The 17,675-nt window shown below is 37.9% G+C and overlaps 1 protein-coding gene across 6 annotated transcripts in view; it reads right to left on the bottom strand.

Annotated features, from left to right (window-relative positions):
- Nucleotides 1–17,675, bottom strand: part of SRPK2 (SRSF protein kinase 2) — a 140,067-nt gene that overhangs the window by 16,864 nt on the left and 105,528 nt on the right. For all 6 annotated transcript variants that reach the window (XM_032687845.1, XM_032687844.1, XM_032687840.1 and 3 more), the window contains 7 exons: nt 14,772–14,878; nt 11,171–11,336; nt 9,115–9,140; nt 7,436–7,682; nt 5,974–6,462; nt 2,130–2,230; nt 1,929–2,036 (listed from right to left, as the gene is read on the bottom strand). In XM_032687845.1, the coding sequence (XP_032543736.1) occupies nt 1,929–2,036; nt 2,130–2,230; nt 5,974–6,462; nt 7,436–7,682; nt 9,115–9,140; nt 11,171–11,336; nt 14,772–14,878 (1,244 nt within the window). The remainder of the gene's footprint in view (nt 1–1,928; nt 2,037–2,129; nt 2,231–5,973; nt 6,463–7,435; nt 7,683–9,114; nt 9,141–11,170; nt 11,337–14,771; nt 14,879–17,675) is intronic.

A 17,675-nucleotide genomic window follows, 5' to 3' on the forward strand; every position in this document is an offset into this window, starting at 1 on the left:
CCTCTGCAGAAAGAGCTATTAAGGTCCTCAAGGCAATCCCTACCTCAGAGCTGTTTTCCATCTGATGCAGGATCAGTGTTCACAGTGCTCTGACCCATTTTCTCAGCCACACAGGAAGGAAAGTAGATTCTGGGAGGTTTCTAATGATGAATTTTTTGGGTGAGCTCGAGAGCCTGCTCTCTGTTTTTCACACAACTATACAATGATGACAACTGAATTCAACAACTCTGTCAGTGCTGTAAGTGTATAAAATTTCTACTGCATTTTTTAAGGGGAAAAAACCCGAAGTCTATGGTAGAAGACAGAATTAAAGCACTTCTGTCTCAAATGCTCTGCTATCTCTAAAAACCATAACACAAAAACAGAAATATAATTTCCCGATTAAAGTATTTCATATGTAATTGTGAATCTGAGGTAAGATACCTCCAGGTGCAATGATGCTTTAGGCTTTTTTTCCCTGAGTTTGAAGAAAGCAGTAATGCTTATATAACATGGAAGAGAAAGTGTAAGAGGTTGGGCAATCCCAGGTATTTCAAGAATATTTTATTCCCCGGGTATGACATTGCTATTAAGTACCCCATTACCTTTAGACACAATCCTAGACACATTTCAGCCTTCTTTATATGTCTTTAGCTACAACACTGTACATAAAATTAGCAAGGGCAGGTACAATCCTAAAGAAACATGAATATAGGGTATAATACCATAAAAGGTTATCAAGTTAACTGAGGTTTACAAAATATCAGGTAATAGGAACAAAAGACTCTATAATGATTTTGTAGTTAGTTAAGAGAAGAACCATAAAGGAAAAAAACTGTGGAATATTTTCTATGCTTTGTTTTCAATGTAATAGAAAACTTGTACATTTTGTCCCCAAATGGAAGAGTAAATTTGGAAATGGATCTTTTTTTCTGTATACTAAAGCAAAAGCTAGTATTCGACTCCAGAGAAAACATACTTTAATTTCACTTATGGGTTAGTTACTTCCAACACATGGCCTGCTGAGTTTATAATATGTAGGATTTTATGTTCCTTTCAATCCTCCTCCTCCTCTCTCTCTGAGCTGTGCAATTCTTCTCATCACCCACGCCTGCAAACTGTGTCTAGTATTTGAGCCTCCTCCTCCTCCTCACACTCTTACTAGTTTCAGACATGTATTTGTAAAATATAAAGATTTGATTAAGTTTTCACTTTTAAAATAGACAAAGGTATTTTTAATGCATTTTTTTGGAAATACACACTAGCTGTAACGAGAAGATGCACGTAGCTTGTTTGTCCTCAAAGAGATACTACAAACAAGAGTGTTTCAAAAAGCTGCACGATTAAGTTTTCACTTTTTCTGCACTCTAAAGATTTTTAAAAATCTGTCATTTCAGTTCCCATATTAAAACTAATCCTACAGAATGTTACCACACATTTTACACTAATAAACTAAATTCCTTCTCTTCAAAGTTTAGAACTTGAAGCTGTGACTTGCAAGCCTGATCTGATCCATGTTTTCACTACACTTGGCAAGAATTTAAAGTATTTCACTGTTTTGCTTCTCTACACAAGAGAAAGAATGTAAACACAGCAAACAGTAGCACAGATTCTAAGACTGGAAGGAAATATGCAGTTGTACTATTTCAGTTACATTTTGTCATTTAAAATACACATATATTTCCCTCTAAACTTGCATGTTTTTGACTACCAGTTTAAAATGCATCACACGAAAATTAGGAATGTTCTCCAAAATACTTCCTTTTGATTAAGAAGGCTTGAGAAACTGAGACAAAGGGAAGAAATCATCAGTAGCTACCTGATACAATGTAATTCATGATAATGTATTTGTGTCAAAATGTCAAAAGCATCCCCATCAGGTTTCCTCACTAAATAAACCAGTTTTTAGGAGGTTTAGTCTCGTGAAATACACATTGTATTGTTCTTACCATACATGCTGTACTCCAGATATCAGCAGGTGTACTGTAACCTGCTCCTATTAAAACCTCTATGGATCTATATTGTCTTGTCTGGATGTCTTCTGTGAAGTGTTTGTGCTAAAACAGAAAGAACCACATTAATGGAAAAAAAGGACAATAAAAAGAGCTGTTCTAAACAGGGAACAGCTAAAGGGATGTAGTTACACTTACCACCCAGCAGGCATTTCCCAGGTCAGCAATTTTAACTCTAATTTTATCTGCATTTCTTGGGTCCAGTGGATTCACCAGTAAGTCAGCAGCACGAGTTTTTGCTAACACAAGCAAAATGCAGAATAGTTAATATTCTGAGTGTACAATTCATTATCTCTAAGCAGTTTTGCCTTTACATTTCATCCAGTGTTGTCATACACTGAGACATCAAAATAATTTGCTGAATGTTCCAAGAAATTAAAGCAAAATAAATAGGATTTCTTACCTTGATTTCTAAATATCCTTATACACTTCAAGTGCACATTTTTTGCATTCTTTAACTGCCAAACAACTATTAATAGAATATCCAGAGTAGCTTCTAAGCAAAACCAGTGCATATTCAGACAGAATTCAGATGGAAAATGTTAAAACTCAGACTCCAAGAACTCCACATGAAAAGATATGTTCTTGGAACAGTTTGGTTAAGAAAATAAACCCTACACTTCCATGCCTGGCTAAGGTAAATAAAATTTGGCCTAATTTTTTCTTTTTTTTTTTTAATCTGCCCCAAGGGGAAAAGACCCACCAAAACCTGGCTGCTTTGAGAGCATGGGGACTGTCACCCTTTTCACAATTAACTCAGCAGTGAACCGAAGTTCTCTGAAGGTCCTATCTGCATCGAGTATGATCCAGACTGAAAAGGCAGAACTTCAATAGAATTAATCTTGGCTCCTGGGACACTGACAACCTCTACACAGATCTGTGGAGGTGCTGCTTCTCTTTGTTTTGACACACCACCTGCTAATTCCTAAACTGCATTGGAAAGAAAGCAAATGACTTGATCGTGGAAGACAGAACCAGGTATCACAAACCACAGAGCAGCAGAGAGCTGGTCTCAGTTTCCTTGTCCCTGAGCTTCAAAGACTAAATTGGAAATCAATGGTAAGATAAGAAAGAGGTACAAGATCCAAAAAGCACTTGTGATTCTAATGATCTGTTAAACTGGTGTAAGAATTCGACAAGGAAAATATACAAGACAATGAGAAAAAACACTGGATGTCCTAAATGGGGAGTCAGGAGTGACTGAAATCAGGTGAGGATCTTCAACTGCTGGCACTGGAAACCTGAACTGGTCATCAGAGCACCGAATACTGGCCAACCAGAAAAGAAAGTGGCAGGGTCCCCCAGGGGAGAGAAGGAATGAAAATACAGGACTACATTGCAGAAGACAGAAGGGGTAATGACCTCAACAAATAGTCCTCTATTGGAGGACTGGAATTGAGTCCCAGACTCGAGTTTATAAAAAGCACCAGCACAGGGCATAGAAGTAAAATACTGAAAAGGAACTCGTAAGACTAGTGAGCTTAATATTAAAGTCTTCCCTTACAAGCATGCTGCATAGTGCAGTCTAATTTTTTTTTACACAATCACATGCATTAGTCAAGAAATAACAGGACCTTTCTCAGTTCAGCAGTCTTTGCAAAAAAAAAAGGAAAAAAAAAAAAGACAGTGCTAGATAAATCCTTCCCACACATCTTGCTGAAGGTGAAGGACTGCAGTAAATAAAGTGGAAAGGGGGGAAAAAGCCTCATAAGTAGAATATCTGAATATGACATTAGAGAACAGCTTTCTTCAACTTTCTTCTAACAGAGCAGGCAACAGGTAAGTGCCTATACTTTTGTGTTTTTCTTAGGAACATATGACGTTTATGTCCTGTATCTTCTGAGAGATGAATTCTTGGATCCTGAATTTGACAAACACAGATCATTCACAACTGAAAGTGAAGTCAGAAGGAATACACCTTTTAGTAAGTATTTGCAAAAAAGCATTCAAAGAAGCTTAAACTAAGCACAAAATAAGTGAGCACTTCTGTGTCCTAATTCTGTAAAACCTAAGAAATATCACCTTAATTCTCACAATCTCAGCATGACGGTGTACTTACTTACTAAACATTCAAACACTGGAAGGAGGAGGAGAGTAATGAGGAAATTACAGATCTATCTTCAGGGCATTTGGCCATGCAGTGAAAACTTTAAAAGGATAAAAACTGCTCACCCACTGAACATAACTTGGTCTGTGCACCGAATGAGGCAACTACCCCAAAAAAATGAGACCATGCCACTTACTAATGTATAGCAATGCCTAGACACTAATTAAGTCTACTTCAGTACAAGAAAAGCGCACTAAAGTGAAAAAGTAGCACCATTTAAAAAATACTGAATAGCGTGCAACTCTTGTATGCTTCTTCTTTCTAAACACTTCATATGCTTTATTACTGTTTATTATTATTGATATCACTAATATTCATAACATTCAGCTTTTCCTCTTTCTGCAGAAGAAGTGAGCTGTCGCTGAATTTACTGTCTTTACTCTTTCTTTGCATGAAAGATGTGTGAACTGAGGAGATAACATCAAGGAGGAATAAAGTAGGTTTGTTTCTCCAGCTATGGAGATAAGCTGCTTCCATGATGATAAAACTGGCTTTACGCCCTGGAGGAATGAGGATTTTACACATCACCCCAGGAAAACGGCAGTAGAGTCTTCCTGCCTATATACAGCTAGCAGAACAAATGAAGAAACTATCAGGCATCCAGGAGTCTCCTGTATATTGTTCCAGGGACTTCAGAGTGTAAGGAGATGGACTGGAAGCCTCATTTTCCAGGATCTTAGCATATTCCAGAAATACAGCTCTGTTCAGTTGTATTTTATTTCACATTTCTTACCTTATCTGTCTGACTCTGTAATAAATTGTGTGAACTGCTCTCATAAAGTTTTAAACCAAGAAATACACTTGGCTGCATTTTTCAACACGGTTCTATTTAAATTTAGTAACTTCATCTGTGACAATGCTAATGGCAGGCTTGGTAATCTTCTCCCTAAGCTCTCTCATTTTCTTCTATCCGCTTACAGATTTGGTCTCTCAATATTTTCTTTATTAAAGTTGAAACCCATATATTTATGATTTAGCCAAGGGCACTATAAATAAGACCTATGTGTAATACCCTGAAGCTATTTAATTCAATGGCAAAAATCCAACTCTTTACAATGACACAGACATTTCACCTTCCATGTCTTCAAATAAACAGGATTTACAGGCAAAAGTTTTGGATCGGAGCAGTTCTGATGGCCAGAATTTAGATGTCCAAACAGAGGCTGAATACAGAAAAGTCATAATGAGTTGATGGTTGGCAACATGCCCTGATGAGTTCTAAAAGGTTAAGAGAGGAAGTGTTTGACACAGAGAGAACCACTAATGAATGAAAACACAGCATATTACAGAATTTTTCAATATGACTGAGAAAAGATGTGACAAGAAGCAACAGATAGAAGCTGCAGCCAGACAAATTCAAACTTGCTACAACTCTTCTGAAACAAGTCAGAGTACCAAGCAGTGGAAAACGCTTCAGCCACACTAGATTGTTTATACTTTCATCTGTCCAAATCAAAAGCAGGTATTTCTTTGAAAAATATGTTTTAAGCCAAACATAAGGGTTACTGGGCTTAACAGACGGTATATTACTGACTTATTATAAAAGCAAGTCAGGTTACATGGTCTTATGATCACCTGCTACCTTTAAACTACGGGAATGATGTTTATTGGCAACTGTCAATTTCGTTCTCTCTTTCCTGTATAGACTGACTTGTCAATGCAAATATTTTATCTATAATAATCTATCTATATTTAAAAACAAGTTCTAGAGGAGAGAAAAACCATAAATCACAGTTCTGCAAGAAAAATCATCCAGTTTACTTTAACAATTTTTTCTTAACCTAACCACTGTCTTTGTATTCCACTTATCTGACTGTTTAATGTAACGTAATGCACTCATGCTACTAGACAGAAGTCACTTAGAGGAACACTTACTTTTTGGCAAATCCCCCGTGCTTGAAGCTGAAACTGTTCTGCTCCTGTCATGAGATGGGCTGCTCTCCTCTCTCTCTGTTACAGTTGATCCTTCAGAAACAGCAGAACCACAAGCTACAGACTCTAGAGCCCCAGAGAACACTGAAGCTGAAAATTCAGAGAACTGTGATTCTGGTATTTTATGACGTCCATTTGGCAATTCACCATTAAACTGTTCATAGGAGCTGCTATAAGAGTAATCACTTTTTGCATTTGGCTCATCAAGATTATACTCCTCTGGATTTGGACATTCTTCCTCTTCCTCATCTTCATCTTCAATCTGTTGTTCCAATAGGAATGGGCCGTTCACAATATGGCCATTTGTTTTGGGGGATTCTATCCACTTAGGGTCTGTAGAGTCAGTGTTGACAAGATCCTGCTCAACGTCGTCATCCTTTTCAGTGTTTTCCTTCTCTGTGTCTTCTTTTTCATCCTGATCTTCTGCTTCACCTGAAAAATTTCAGTGAGCAACACATTAGATCATACATCAATAAACCAGATTGAAATCAGGCATTCACCATTTTTAACTCTTCAGTAACTACTTGACTTCTGACATATCATACAAGGAAACACTGAATATCACTGAAACACACAAAGACCTTAAAATCTAAATTAAAGGCAAAAGAAAGAACTAATAAAGCTGTTGGAAAAATTGAGACTGGAAACTCGCTCAGGAGGAAACAATTCAGAAAAGAATAACGTTATGAAGAGAAATGTATGAGACCTTGAAAGCAAGCTTTATAAATCTGCAACTCAACCTGTGTCAATCATGGAGTCATCAGAGAAGTACGAAAATTCTCAGTAAGAGAAGAACAAAACCAGACCAAATTGAACTACAACCTCAGTAGTTAAATGTTCATCAGGACTGAAGAGCTGACAAAAAAATGAGGGAAGCCAAAATGGAGCTGGACTGTAACAATTATGGTCCAACTCACCATGACTAAACAGGAATTTTAACAAGACATCTCAAAAATTTTAGTTAAGAAGCTGCAATCATTACTACCTCATAGATCATTCAAACAAACAATGCAAGAAGAAAAGGGGAAAGCAACAATTATTCCAACTACTACATTAATGTTATAGAACACAATGCATCCTATTTTTCTTCTCCCTCACCAGGATATGCAGTTATTCCATTCAATGGGGTATGACAACTGACTGTTCTATCAAATTTTCTACGTGTTCTTTTGTGGTATTTGATAGCTACAGACTGCTATTGATGGTTTTCTTCACTTCTATAGAAAATTTGATTTTTCTTTATCTTTTTAGGCTTTGTAGTTACTATTTTATCTACAGGAGAAAACTAAACAATGACCTAAGACAGTTTGAAAATTTTGTTCTTAGCACCAGATGCAATACTGCACAATTACTTTCCAGTCTGAAATGGTAAAACTTGGGGTCAATAAAAGCAGGTAATACTAACCATCATCATTTCCAGGTTCTTCATCGACTACCTCTTCTATATCAGCTGTTTTTAGTTTCACCTCTGGGTGGTACTCATCTTCTTGTTCATTTGATGGTACAGCTGAGGTTACATTTTCTTCTATTTTTTTCCTTTCCGCTTCCCGCTCTAGTTCTTCTATTTCCTGCAGGCGTTTTTCTAGCAGCTCAGCTTGTCTCTTCTGTTTTTTCTTCAGCTTTTTCTTTTTGTTTTTGGATATTTTTCCAACCTTAAATATTAAAAAAAAAAAAAATCTTATCAATTATTCTCAAGGCATCTCAAACCAAACTCACATGCAGTATGATTACTGTAGCATGATTTTTTTTGAAAATACTAGATAGTAATTAATTTAGTAATTATACCACTTTTTCCATTTTACTTCAAATCAAGAATGATTAGGGTTATATGAGGCAAAAAGCCACCAAAATTTTACATAATTAATCATGTTTTTACATGGTTGTTTATTAGCTACATGAGCAAAATACATCTAAGATGCCATAGTAAAATTCCTATGATCCTATAACCTCAAATAGGCATAATAATCTTAAATGTCAATCTAGATTAAGACATGATACTGTATGTGGAAGATAATCTGCCATCATATTAGTTATTTGCATACAGATTTAATACATAACTTCTCTCTCTGTACAATGTAGGTAATGACCAGCAAAAGAATGCTGAGAAAAAAGGCACATGAAAGCTAAAGAGACTGAAAACAGTGAAAAATTTTAAACAAATCCTGTGTTGTTCAGCTATTTCCCTGTGAAAGGAAAGCATTTTTATTATTCCCTTCTGGCCCCAAACACATGAGTCACAAACAACAGATGGCCATTCTGAAGTTTCACATTTTATATAACATAAGGATTGAAAAACTCAGGTACAACAACAAGGAAATGAAAAATTAACACATCTGAGCTAGAACTGAAACACTTTCTTACATTTTAACTTAATTGTGACTTCTATTTTTACTATTTGATAAATGAGATCTATCCAGTTTTCATTCACTGTTAAGATATCACAGCAAGAAATGCTCATATAATTATTTTCTCAAAGGTTTATCTGTAGATCCTGTTATCTTCAAAAGAAGCCATGGGATAGTCAAAACAAGACAATTAATTTGACAGTTCTGTTAATTTTCATTCATGTTGTATGCCCACTGAAATTATCTATGTTCTGTACACACAGAAAGCAGGTTTGACCATAAATATTTCTAAACAGCTGTATTACCATTAGTTATTTGCTATATGCATATGGCAAAAAGATCTTTCAAACCTCATAAAACTCCCCCTCTTTTAAGGCCCTGATGATTAAGGCCTTGATGCCCTGAAGCTATCTGCAATGCATGATATTTAGTGCATGCACCCATTTTTGTCAGGATTTGAACGAATGGATTATTCCTCAAGAGATGAAAACGGCAATGTTTAACTGCCTTTGACACAGCTATAGAACTGCATGTCTGTGAGAGTTTCCATCAGAGAAATACTGTGCTTAAAACTGGTAAGGCCAAAGACATGAAAAGAAAAATGTTCTTTGAAAGATAAAAGCTTTATCCAAAGGCAGCCTTTAAAAAAGGTAGAGACTACTAACAGTCTAATAGCTATTAATACCCGCAGACACACAGAAAATAAGATAGTTAATATGAATTATATAACAATACTTACAGGCTTTTGTTGTGGAGCTGTACTCACTAAAAAGAAAAAAAATATAAATAAAATAGATATATTTTTACAAAAACAACTCTTTAATGGAAGCAAAAAGCAGTAGAAATCATGTAAAAATATTCTTAACTAAGGCAGTGATTTTTTTGTTATCTAGATTTTTTACTCTTTACAAGTGTTGCCTGAAATCATTTGATGTCTCCACTAGAGCACCTGGAACTGGAAGGAGCTGGCAGCAATTTGTGTTTAATGTGTTGTGGTTGGTGGAGAGTTTATGAAAGTCAGAAAGGAAAGTCTGAATCTGTAAAGAATGGACAGAAAACATCAAATGACTGCAGAGTTGTCACAGATTAAATGTATGTAGTCAGCTGACTGAGCGGGTATAGGCACATTTAAACAGTTCAGGGAATATCAGCAAAGATACAACTGTGGTGTATTCAACAGAAAAGCCAAATATTCATGTTTCCTTTATTCTGAAACAAGGCAGTTTGACTGCTAGGGTTGGAGGCAAGAAGAAGTGCCTAAGGCAAAAAGTACAACATCACAGAAAAAGCACCTCCAGCAGGGCCTCTTCCTAAGCACCTCTGAGAAGGATCCCATCGGTGACTAGGTCTGATGAGATTACAATACTGACTGTGAAAACTGCAAGCCACATAAACCCTCCCACCAATAACCAAAACCAGTAGAAATAACCTAATATGGGAGACAGAATCAAAGTGGAAGTGAGAAAGAGGAAGTAAACAGGGCAGAAGAACCTCTCATGAACTTCTTCAGGCAACAGGTATATGGTAATTAACAAACACAAAATAAACCACAGAGACGGAGTTATTTTATAGGTTCAGATCCTGAGTAAGTTCAGGGAAAAACCTGCTTGTGTGCCCCTGAAAGGGCAAGGTTTTCAAAAATATTCTTAAACCTGAGCACTATCACTGCTATAAAAAGAGAAATTATGCAGAACCTCTTCTTGGAAATGCTGTCAAGAAAATATATCTTCAGCTCCTGTGAGGAAAGCCATATATTTAAGTACAATTTTATAAGAACAAAGTGTGATAAGAACCCCACCAGTTCCTTAAAGTACTATTTATTTTAATGTCAGCAAGAAATATAAAGGCTTCATGAACAAAATCAAGCTACTTCCCACACAAATAACACATAACCTTTAGCTATGTGATTACACATTATGTAAAATTCAATACAATGTACTCACAAGTTATAAGATTTTGCATCTAAAAATGTATAATGCTGTGAAATGCATTCTGACCACTGTATTTGTCCCTGATACAGCAGGCATTTTTATTATACCTCAGAGATTTTAATCTGTGATATATTTTCTGACAATATTACATAGGTAATAATTTCTCCACTGCCTAAAACTGATGTGCTCAACTGGCAAATTAATAGCAACCATAGTACCAAAGATCACCAGAAAAGCCACATTTCCTCCCTGTTAATCTTTACTGATTGCTGTGAACCTCTTCACCTTGGTTTCTCCTAGCTAAACATAATGTACAGTTCCTATCCAAACTCTTGGCAAGTTCAACATGGAACATTTTACACCCCTAGGAAGAAGGGCGTATCACGAGTTCAGTTAGGTACAATACATTCCATTTTCAAGGGTGAAAAACTACGAATCTAAAACTTTTTATTGCCTCTTGAGAATCAGTTATAACTGACAAGAAGGCAGATAATTTCAACAAGGACGCTGATGAAGTTGTAATGGAATTAGACATAATTTAGATAAGATTATTAATTATTGTCAATATTAGAGATGCAAGCTTCCAGTGTGACTAAAACCCAGGCATTAAAGCGTGTGGAGTGGGACGAGAGTAAGTTTATACCAATAAATCTTTTTCTGTATCTGGGGACCCAGAGAACTTGAATGTGCAAAACCAGGAAGAAAGTATTTCTCTGATGGTTTCCAGAGTAGGAAAAAGAATTAACCAGACATTCATTTTTCTCACGCCATTACTTAAAATGTTGATTTTCATTGAAGAAAATACTGTTAGCAGTAATATACTGATGGAACTTTACTACACTGCATTTAAATACAATGGCTTACCTGCTGAGCCAGAGGGGGGAGGAGCACCAGCTTTCTGCCACTCGGTAGCCTCAGCAGCCATTCTACGCACATAGGCATCGTCCACACACATCAAAATATTTTCTGGCTTTATATCCGTATGAATGATCTTGCACTTGCTGTGGAGGTAATCTAGACCTTGAAGTACCTAATTACAAAAGCATTTTAAAAAAACCCGCTTGAAACTGTAATTAAATTTCTTATTAAGAAACTCAACTGCATTTTAAAATAAAGCTAGTTTTATCCCAATGCTCAAAAGTACTCAAAAATTGGAAAAAAGATATTTCCAGATCACAGTGTAAAAACATAATTTTCCATTGTACCATAGAATTATAGAACTTTCTGAAACAAAATTGTTTGAGGCACAGTAACACCAGTGCAATAACTGAATTGTTTCATATTCAATTTTCATAAATCAGTTTTCAGAACGTGCATGGCACACATTTTGTCCAAGTAGAAGAAAGAATAAGTATTTAGATTATCCTTACTGACATGAACAACCTGGAAGTCTTACCAGACAATGCCACTCTCTCTAGTCCAAACTGTTAATTCTAGTCTCACAAAAATTGAAGCTTTTTAATCTCCCAGAACTAAGCTGTTCCTCTTTTCTCAGCTATGAAGTGATTGAATTACTTGTAACTTTTACCTTTTCTTACATTCACAGAGCAATTCAGGTTGGAAGACTGTGTGATTCAAACCCTCACCATTTAAGCCATACAGCTTCAAAATTGTATTTAATCTTAAAATCAGACCAGCTTGCTCAGAGTCTTTATCCAGTTAATTTCCAACTACCTCCCAAAATGCAGACAGCATAACACAGTTCTAATGCCTGACTACCCTCACTACAAAGAATTTGTTCCTACTATGTAATCAGAATTTCTCTTTCTGTAACTCATAAACACTGCTTCTTGTCTTATCTCTGTGTATTGACAAGAGAAGTCTGGCTCCATTTTCTCTATCTGTGCTGAAGAGATTAAAAGCTTCCCCCTTTATTAGCCTTTTCTTCTTAAAACCAGCCAAACCAGTTCTCCCAATACCTTTCATTCATCATATGCTGCTCGCCCTCTTCGTTGCCTTTCAGTAAACTCACTTCATTGGGTCAATGTCTTACACTTTGAACCCAAAACTGTACTGAGTCCTAAAGAACTGAAACAGATTCCTTATTCTGCCGCCTACAATCCTGCTAATTTGGCTTACTACATGGTTAGCTCTGGCCACCACAGGAGCCCACCGCTGACTCACATTCAGCTTGTCTGCCACAACCCCTCATGTCAAGCTTGGTATCCAGTCTTCACATTTTCAACTTGTTTATTCTTATACATAACCAGTCCAGCAAGGTGCATCTCTAGCTTGTTTCCCCATGCTCACCCCATGCTACAAAGTTGTCTTCTACACACTCCAGAAACTTCCTTGAGTGCATGTACCCCACAGAGCAGACATCAGGGTGGTTAAAAGTCGCCCAAAAGAACTAGCTTATTCCAGTTGTCTGAAGATGCTTATCATCCACTTCTGAAATTGGCAGCCTGTAGGGGATACATACCAGGATGTCACCCTTGTTGGACTCCTCTCTGACCCTGGCCCATCCTACAGCAGATTTAAGCATTTAAGCTCACGAAGGAGGGCTAAGGAGAATCTCCATCTTTTTTGGGATGCGGGGGGAAAACACAGTGACATCGGATGAGGAAAAGGCTGAGGTATTTCATGCTTTCTTCCCCTTGTCCTTCAATAGTCGGATCAGTTGTTCTCTGGGGACCCAGCCCCCTCAGCTGGGACACAGGGACAGGGAGAAAAACAAAGCCCCCGTAATCCAAGGTGAAATGCTACACCCATAGACACACACAGGCCTAAAAGGCCAGATGGGATTCACCAAAGGGTACCAGGCTCATTGGCTTGGAGGGGTGCACTGTTTCCTGGGTAAAACCCTGGATGGATGGATGGGCCCACAGAGTGGTGGTGGTGGTGCACCAGCTGATGGCTGGTCACCAGTGGTGTTTCCCAGGGTTGCGCGTTGGGACAGTCCTGTTTAATATCTTCATCAATGACCTGGATGAGGGGACTGAGTGCACCCTCAGTCAGACCGCAGATGACACCAAGCTGGGGGAGCATGCTGATCTGCTGGAGGGCAGGAAGGCTCTGCAGAAGGATCTGGACAGGCTGGATCAATGGGCCAAGGCCCATTGAGGTTCAACAAGGTCAAGTGCTGGGTCCTGCACTTCAGTCACAACCACCTCCTGCAGTGCTACAGGCTGGGGGCAGAGTGGCTGGAAAGCTGCCCAGAGGGAAAGGACCTGGGGATGCCGGTTGACAGATGGCTGAACATGAGCCAGCAGCGCGTCCAAGATGGTCAGTGGCATCCTGGCCTGTATCAGCAATAGTGTGTCCAGCTGGACCAGGGCAGTGATTGTCCCTCTGTACTTGGCACTGGTGAGACCACACCTGAACTCCTGGGTCCAGTTCTGGGCCCCTCACTACAAGAAAGGCACTGAAGTGCTGAAGTGTGTCCAGAGAAGGGCAGTGGAGTTAACGAAAGGTTTGGAGCACAAGTGTGATGAAAGCAGCTGAAGGAGGTGAAATTTGTAAAAAAAGGAGGCTGAGGGGGTACTTTATCACTCTCTGTAACTCCTTGAAAGGAGGTTGTATCTAGGTGAGGGTCAGTCTCTTCTCCCAGGTAACAAGCAATAAGACCAGAGAAAATGTCCTTGATTTGACCGAGAGGAAGTTCAGACTAGATATTAGGAAAAATTTCTTCACTGAAAGGGTTGTCAAGCATTGGAACAGGCTGCCCAGCAAAGTGATGGAATCACCATTCTTGGAGGTATTTAAAAGATGTGTAGATGTGGCATTTGGGGACATAGTTTAGTTGTGGACTTGGCAGTGCTGGGTTAACAGTTGGAATCAATGATCTTCAAGTCTTTTCCAACCTAGATGACTCTATAACATATGCTTTTTCCTTGCTGAAACACTATTTCTCCTTACAATCATCTCTCAGCAACTTGATTTTCATAGCATAGCAAAAGAACATATTTTGAAAGAACACTTCCTAGTGAAATGTTCACCTTTTTAAAACTCTGACTCTACGAAAACTTAAACACAGACGGACAGTAATTTTTCAAAGAATAGGTTATTTTCATTTATAATCTGTTTTTCAGAAAGAGACAATTTTTGTTCTTCATCATTCTCATCAGCATAATGTATTACTTCCCACAGTTCTGATGATATATTTAAAAAGCATGACATCAACCAAAACTGCAATTTTACATGAAGAAAGACTCATTGCTTCAACTTTTTATTTTCTAAAGCGACTCAGGAAACTCCTTTATCCGTGGAAAACCTTGATTAAAAAAACACAACACAACTTCCCAAAAATCCACCAGCATGCGGAAGTGCAGGCTACCCAGAAAGATGCTCTTGCAAACCCCTGAGAATACCCATAAAATTATCTTATCTTAGATATTAATTAGTAAGAGTTCAGTTCAAATATCATAATTCTAACCTTCAAATTGTTAACAATGGTGGCAAAACCTAATTAAATTACAGAAGTAAACCTAATTATTAAATAAACCTGATTATTAACAAATCTTACCTGTCGAATTATACTTTTTACGCAACGGATAGGAAGGCCTTGATAGTTGGACTTGATTATCCATTTTAGAAGATGATGTCCAAGTACTTCAAAGACCATACAGACATCTGGGATTTAATTAAGGATAATTTCCAAATAAACTTGTTGATGAGATCAACACAGACATTTGCTTGCATACTGGCTAAAGCAATCATCACCCAGTTTAGAGGGAAAGCGGTTCCCCCTAAAGTGAGTAGAACACGGTATATGCTTCGGTACCTCACTTCAATTATATATAAACACATACAAAACCAGTGCCCAACTGCAGAACAAATTAAAGTAAAACATTTTAATTACGCAAATCTTATCCATTATTTCTACGTGTTAACAACAGCACCAGGATGAACAATTAGTAACTAATTCATTTTTGTTCTCTTTGAAACACTTAAAAGTACTGATTCAGCCTATTATCTCTAGTTTCTAATAAATTTTAAATTATCAGCATAGGAGGTTTTAATAACGAAAGCGCACAGCAACAGTGTTTTAGAAAATGAACCATATTAAAAATCCTTATTAGGCTCAATTAAGAATCACTTGACAACAAATACCAGAGTAGTAAGAGAATGGGTCTCTGACAACCTACAATGCCAAAACATTTAATGTGACCCAGCATTTACTACTGGCCACTGACAGAGGCCAACAGTAGATTATTAGGGAAGATTATTAGGAAAAAAACAAGGTGCAGGAACTTCCCGTAATTTGTGCTTCTCCCTCAAGAAGAACAAGGACTGGTTTGATGAAAACAATCAAGAGATCCAGGAACTGCTAAGGAAGAAGAGAACCACCCACCAAGCACACCTTGCACTGCCATCCTGTCACGCAAGAAAAATAGCTTTTCGTCTTGCACGCAGCAGGCTCCAACAGAAACTCTGTGACATCCAGAACAAACAGTGGATTGACCTAGCTGAAAAAACTCAATTATGTGCAGATATGGGTGATCACAAAGGATTCTATGAGGCCCGGAAAAGAGCATACGGGCCTACATACCATACTGAAATTAGAGTAAAGGTAAAAGGTCTAAAGATGGTCAAAGCACCTTGTGAAGAACTGTAACGAAACTGCTGCTAAACTTCATCTCACTTCATGTTCCTGAATTCCTGTATTAGAGGAGACACTGAATAGTCATTTCCCAATCATACCAATCAGGTCTACTTAGAACATCACAAAACTCTGTTCATTCAGAAGAGGAAACAGTCTTGGTTTCTGTACCCCACAATGAACAGAAGTCACCAGTAGAGCACCTAGCCTTCATAAAGGATGAGCAGAGTACATCAGCTCTGCAAGGCTTATTAACCGAGCCCACGCAGGGAAGTTGCAAAGCTACAGCAACACAGATTTCATAAAGGCAAGACACTGCAACATTCAGAAATGAAATTTAGGACACCCACCCACAGTACTTCAGACCACTGCTGCTGCAGACTCTTCAGTGCACATTCCTGCCATTCCTCACACTTACGGAAGTGTTAAGCCTTGCCAGTAACCAGAAGAAAAAGGGCTGCAGAGAAGTGAATGACTGAAACGGGAGGGCACCAAGAAGTAAGATGTAAGAGTAATGGCAGAGGCAGACAAAAAGAACAAGGGTCACAAGAAAGAGAAGTGATGCCTACCCAAAAAAAGACTGCAACATTTTGCTGGGAGGACTCTGACAAAGTCAAGGCACACTCAGTACTGGAGAGACAACTGGAATGGGGAGAAGACACAGAGTAGGCTCAGTGTTGGGAGCAGGCATGCGAAAATGGGACTGTTGTCTGATTTACCATCCTGGTCTCAAAAACATTAGCTGTAAGCCAGACTGTCCACAAGCAAGAGTCTGGGAAAAGTTATGCATTAACTATCAGGAAACTAGCCTTGCAAGCCTAGGACCCTCCTACAGCACCAACATCCTGACAGGTGAGTAGGTCCAAAAAGTCCTCCAGCAAAAATAAACCCACACAGTGGACATGCCTCTTGTGGAACACTCTTCAAAGCAGCATGGGAGATGTCTGAAAGGGGAAAACGAAGCAAAGCAGCAAAAGTGAGAGTAAACATAACATTAACCAACTGACAGGCTTAAGTACTGAGAGCTGTTCCTTCTTGACTCAAATCCTACCTGTAACTATCTATCTACAAACACACATTACTAGAGCATTTAAGTGAGGGTTAAAGGCTAGTTAAGCTAAATGAAATGAGGCTCTAGTACCAACACAAAAGACTTCAGGAGGTATTTCAGCTGCTTCTGGATTGGGAGCATTTAGGTGCCATGGTATTTAATTAATGCTGTATATTCTTTGGAGATACATTTATTACAATCATTATAATGTCAGACGGTGTGGGAATGTTTCCTTCTTTATTGTGTCACTTGTCTCTCCAAATTCTTGTTCCATTATGTGATTATCTGAGCTTTACTTAAAAAAAAGCTACACTCAAATGAACCTTTATTAAGGCTCTAATAAATATCCAGTGTAAACAAAAATAATAATCTACCTTACTGAAAACACCAAAGTACCCAAGTTCTGGAATTCTGTTATTTCATGACAAAATCCTAACTGCCATCTTTTTAAAATATGCAAGTAACTAAAAAATTTTCAGTCTAATGGGGCATAACACACATTATTAGAATTCCTCTGTGTATAAACACTTATTACAGCTCCTAGGAGGAAGATGACTGTTTGCAGATACACAGTGCAGGCCAATGGTTCTGCACATTCCCAGTTCTGTTCTACACTGCTTCTTGATAATTTTTCCTGTTTGGAAGCTCCATGATATTTCGTGATATTAGCCATCCAAAGGATTCACCCACCACTCTTCTGTCTTGCTTTAACTTTTAAATGTAATCCATAACCAATAATTAAGCCTCTAAGAAGCATATGTTGTTTTAATTTATAG

The sequence above is a fragment of the Chiroxiphia lanceolata genome, chromosome 5, assembly GCF_009829145.1.
Source record: "Chiroxiphia lanceolata isolate bChiLan1 chromosome 5, bChiLan1.pri, whole genome shotgun sequence".
NCBI classification, from domain to species: domain Eukaryota; kingdom Metazoa; phylum Chordata; class Aves; order Passeriformes; family Pipridae; genus Chiroxiphia; species Chiroxiphia lanceolata.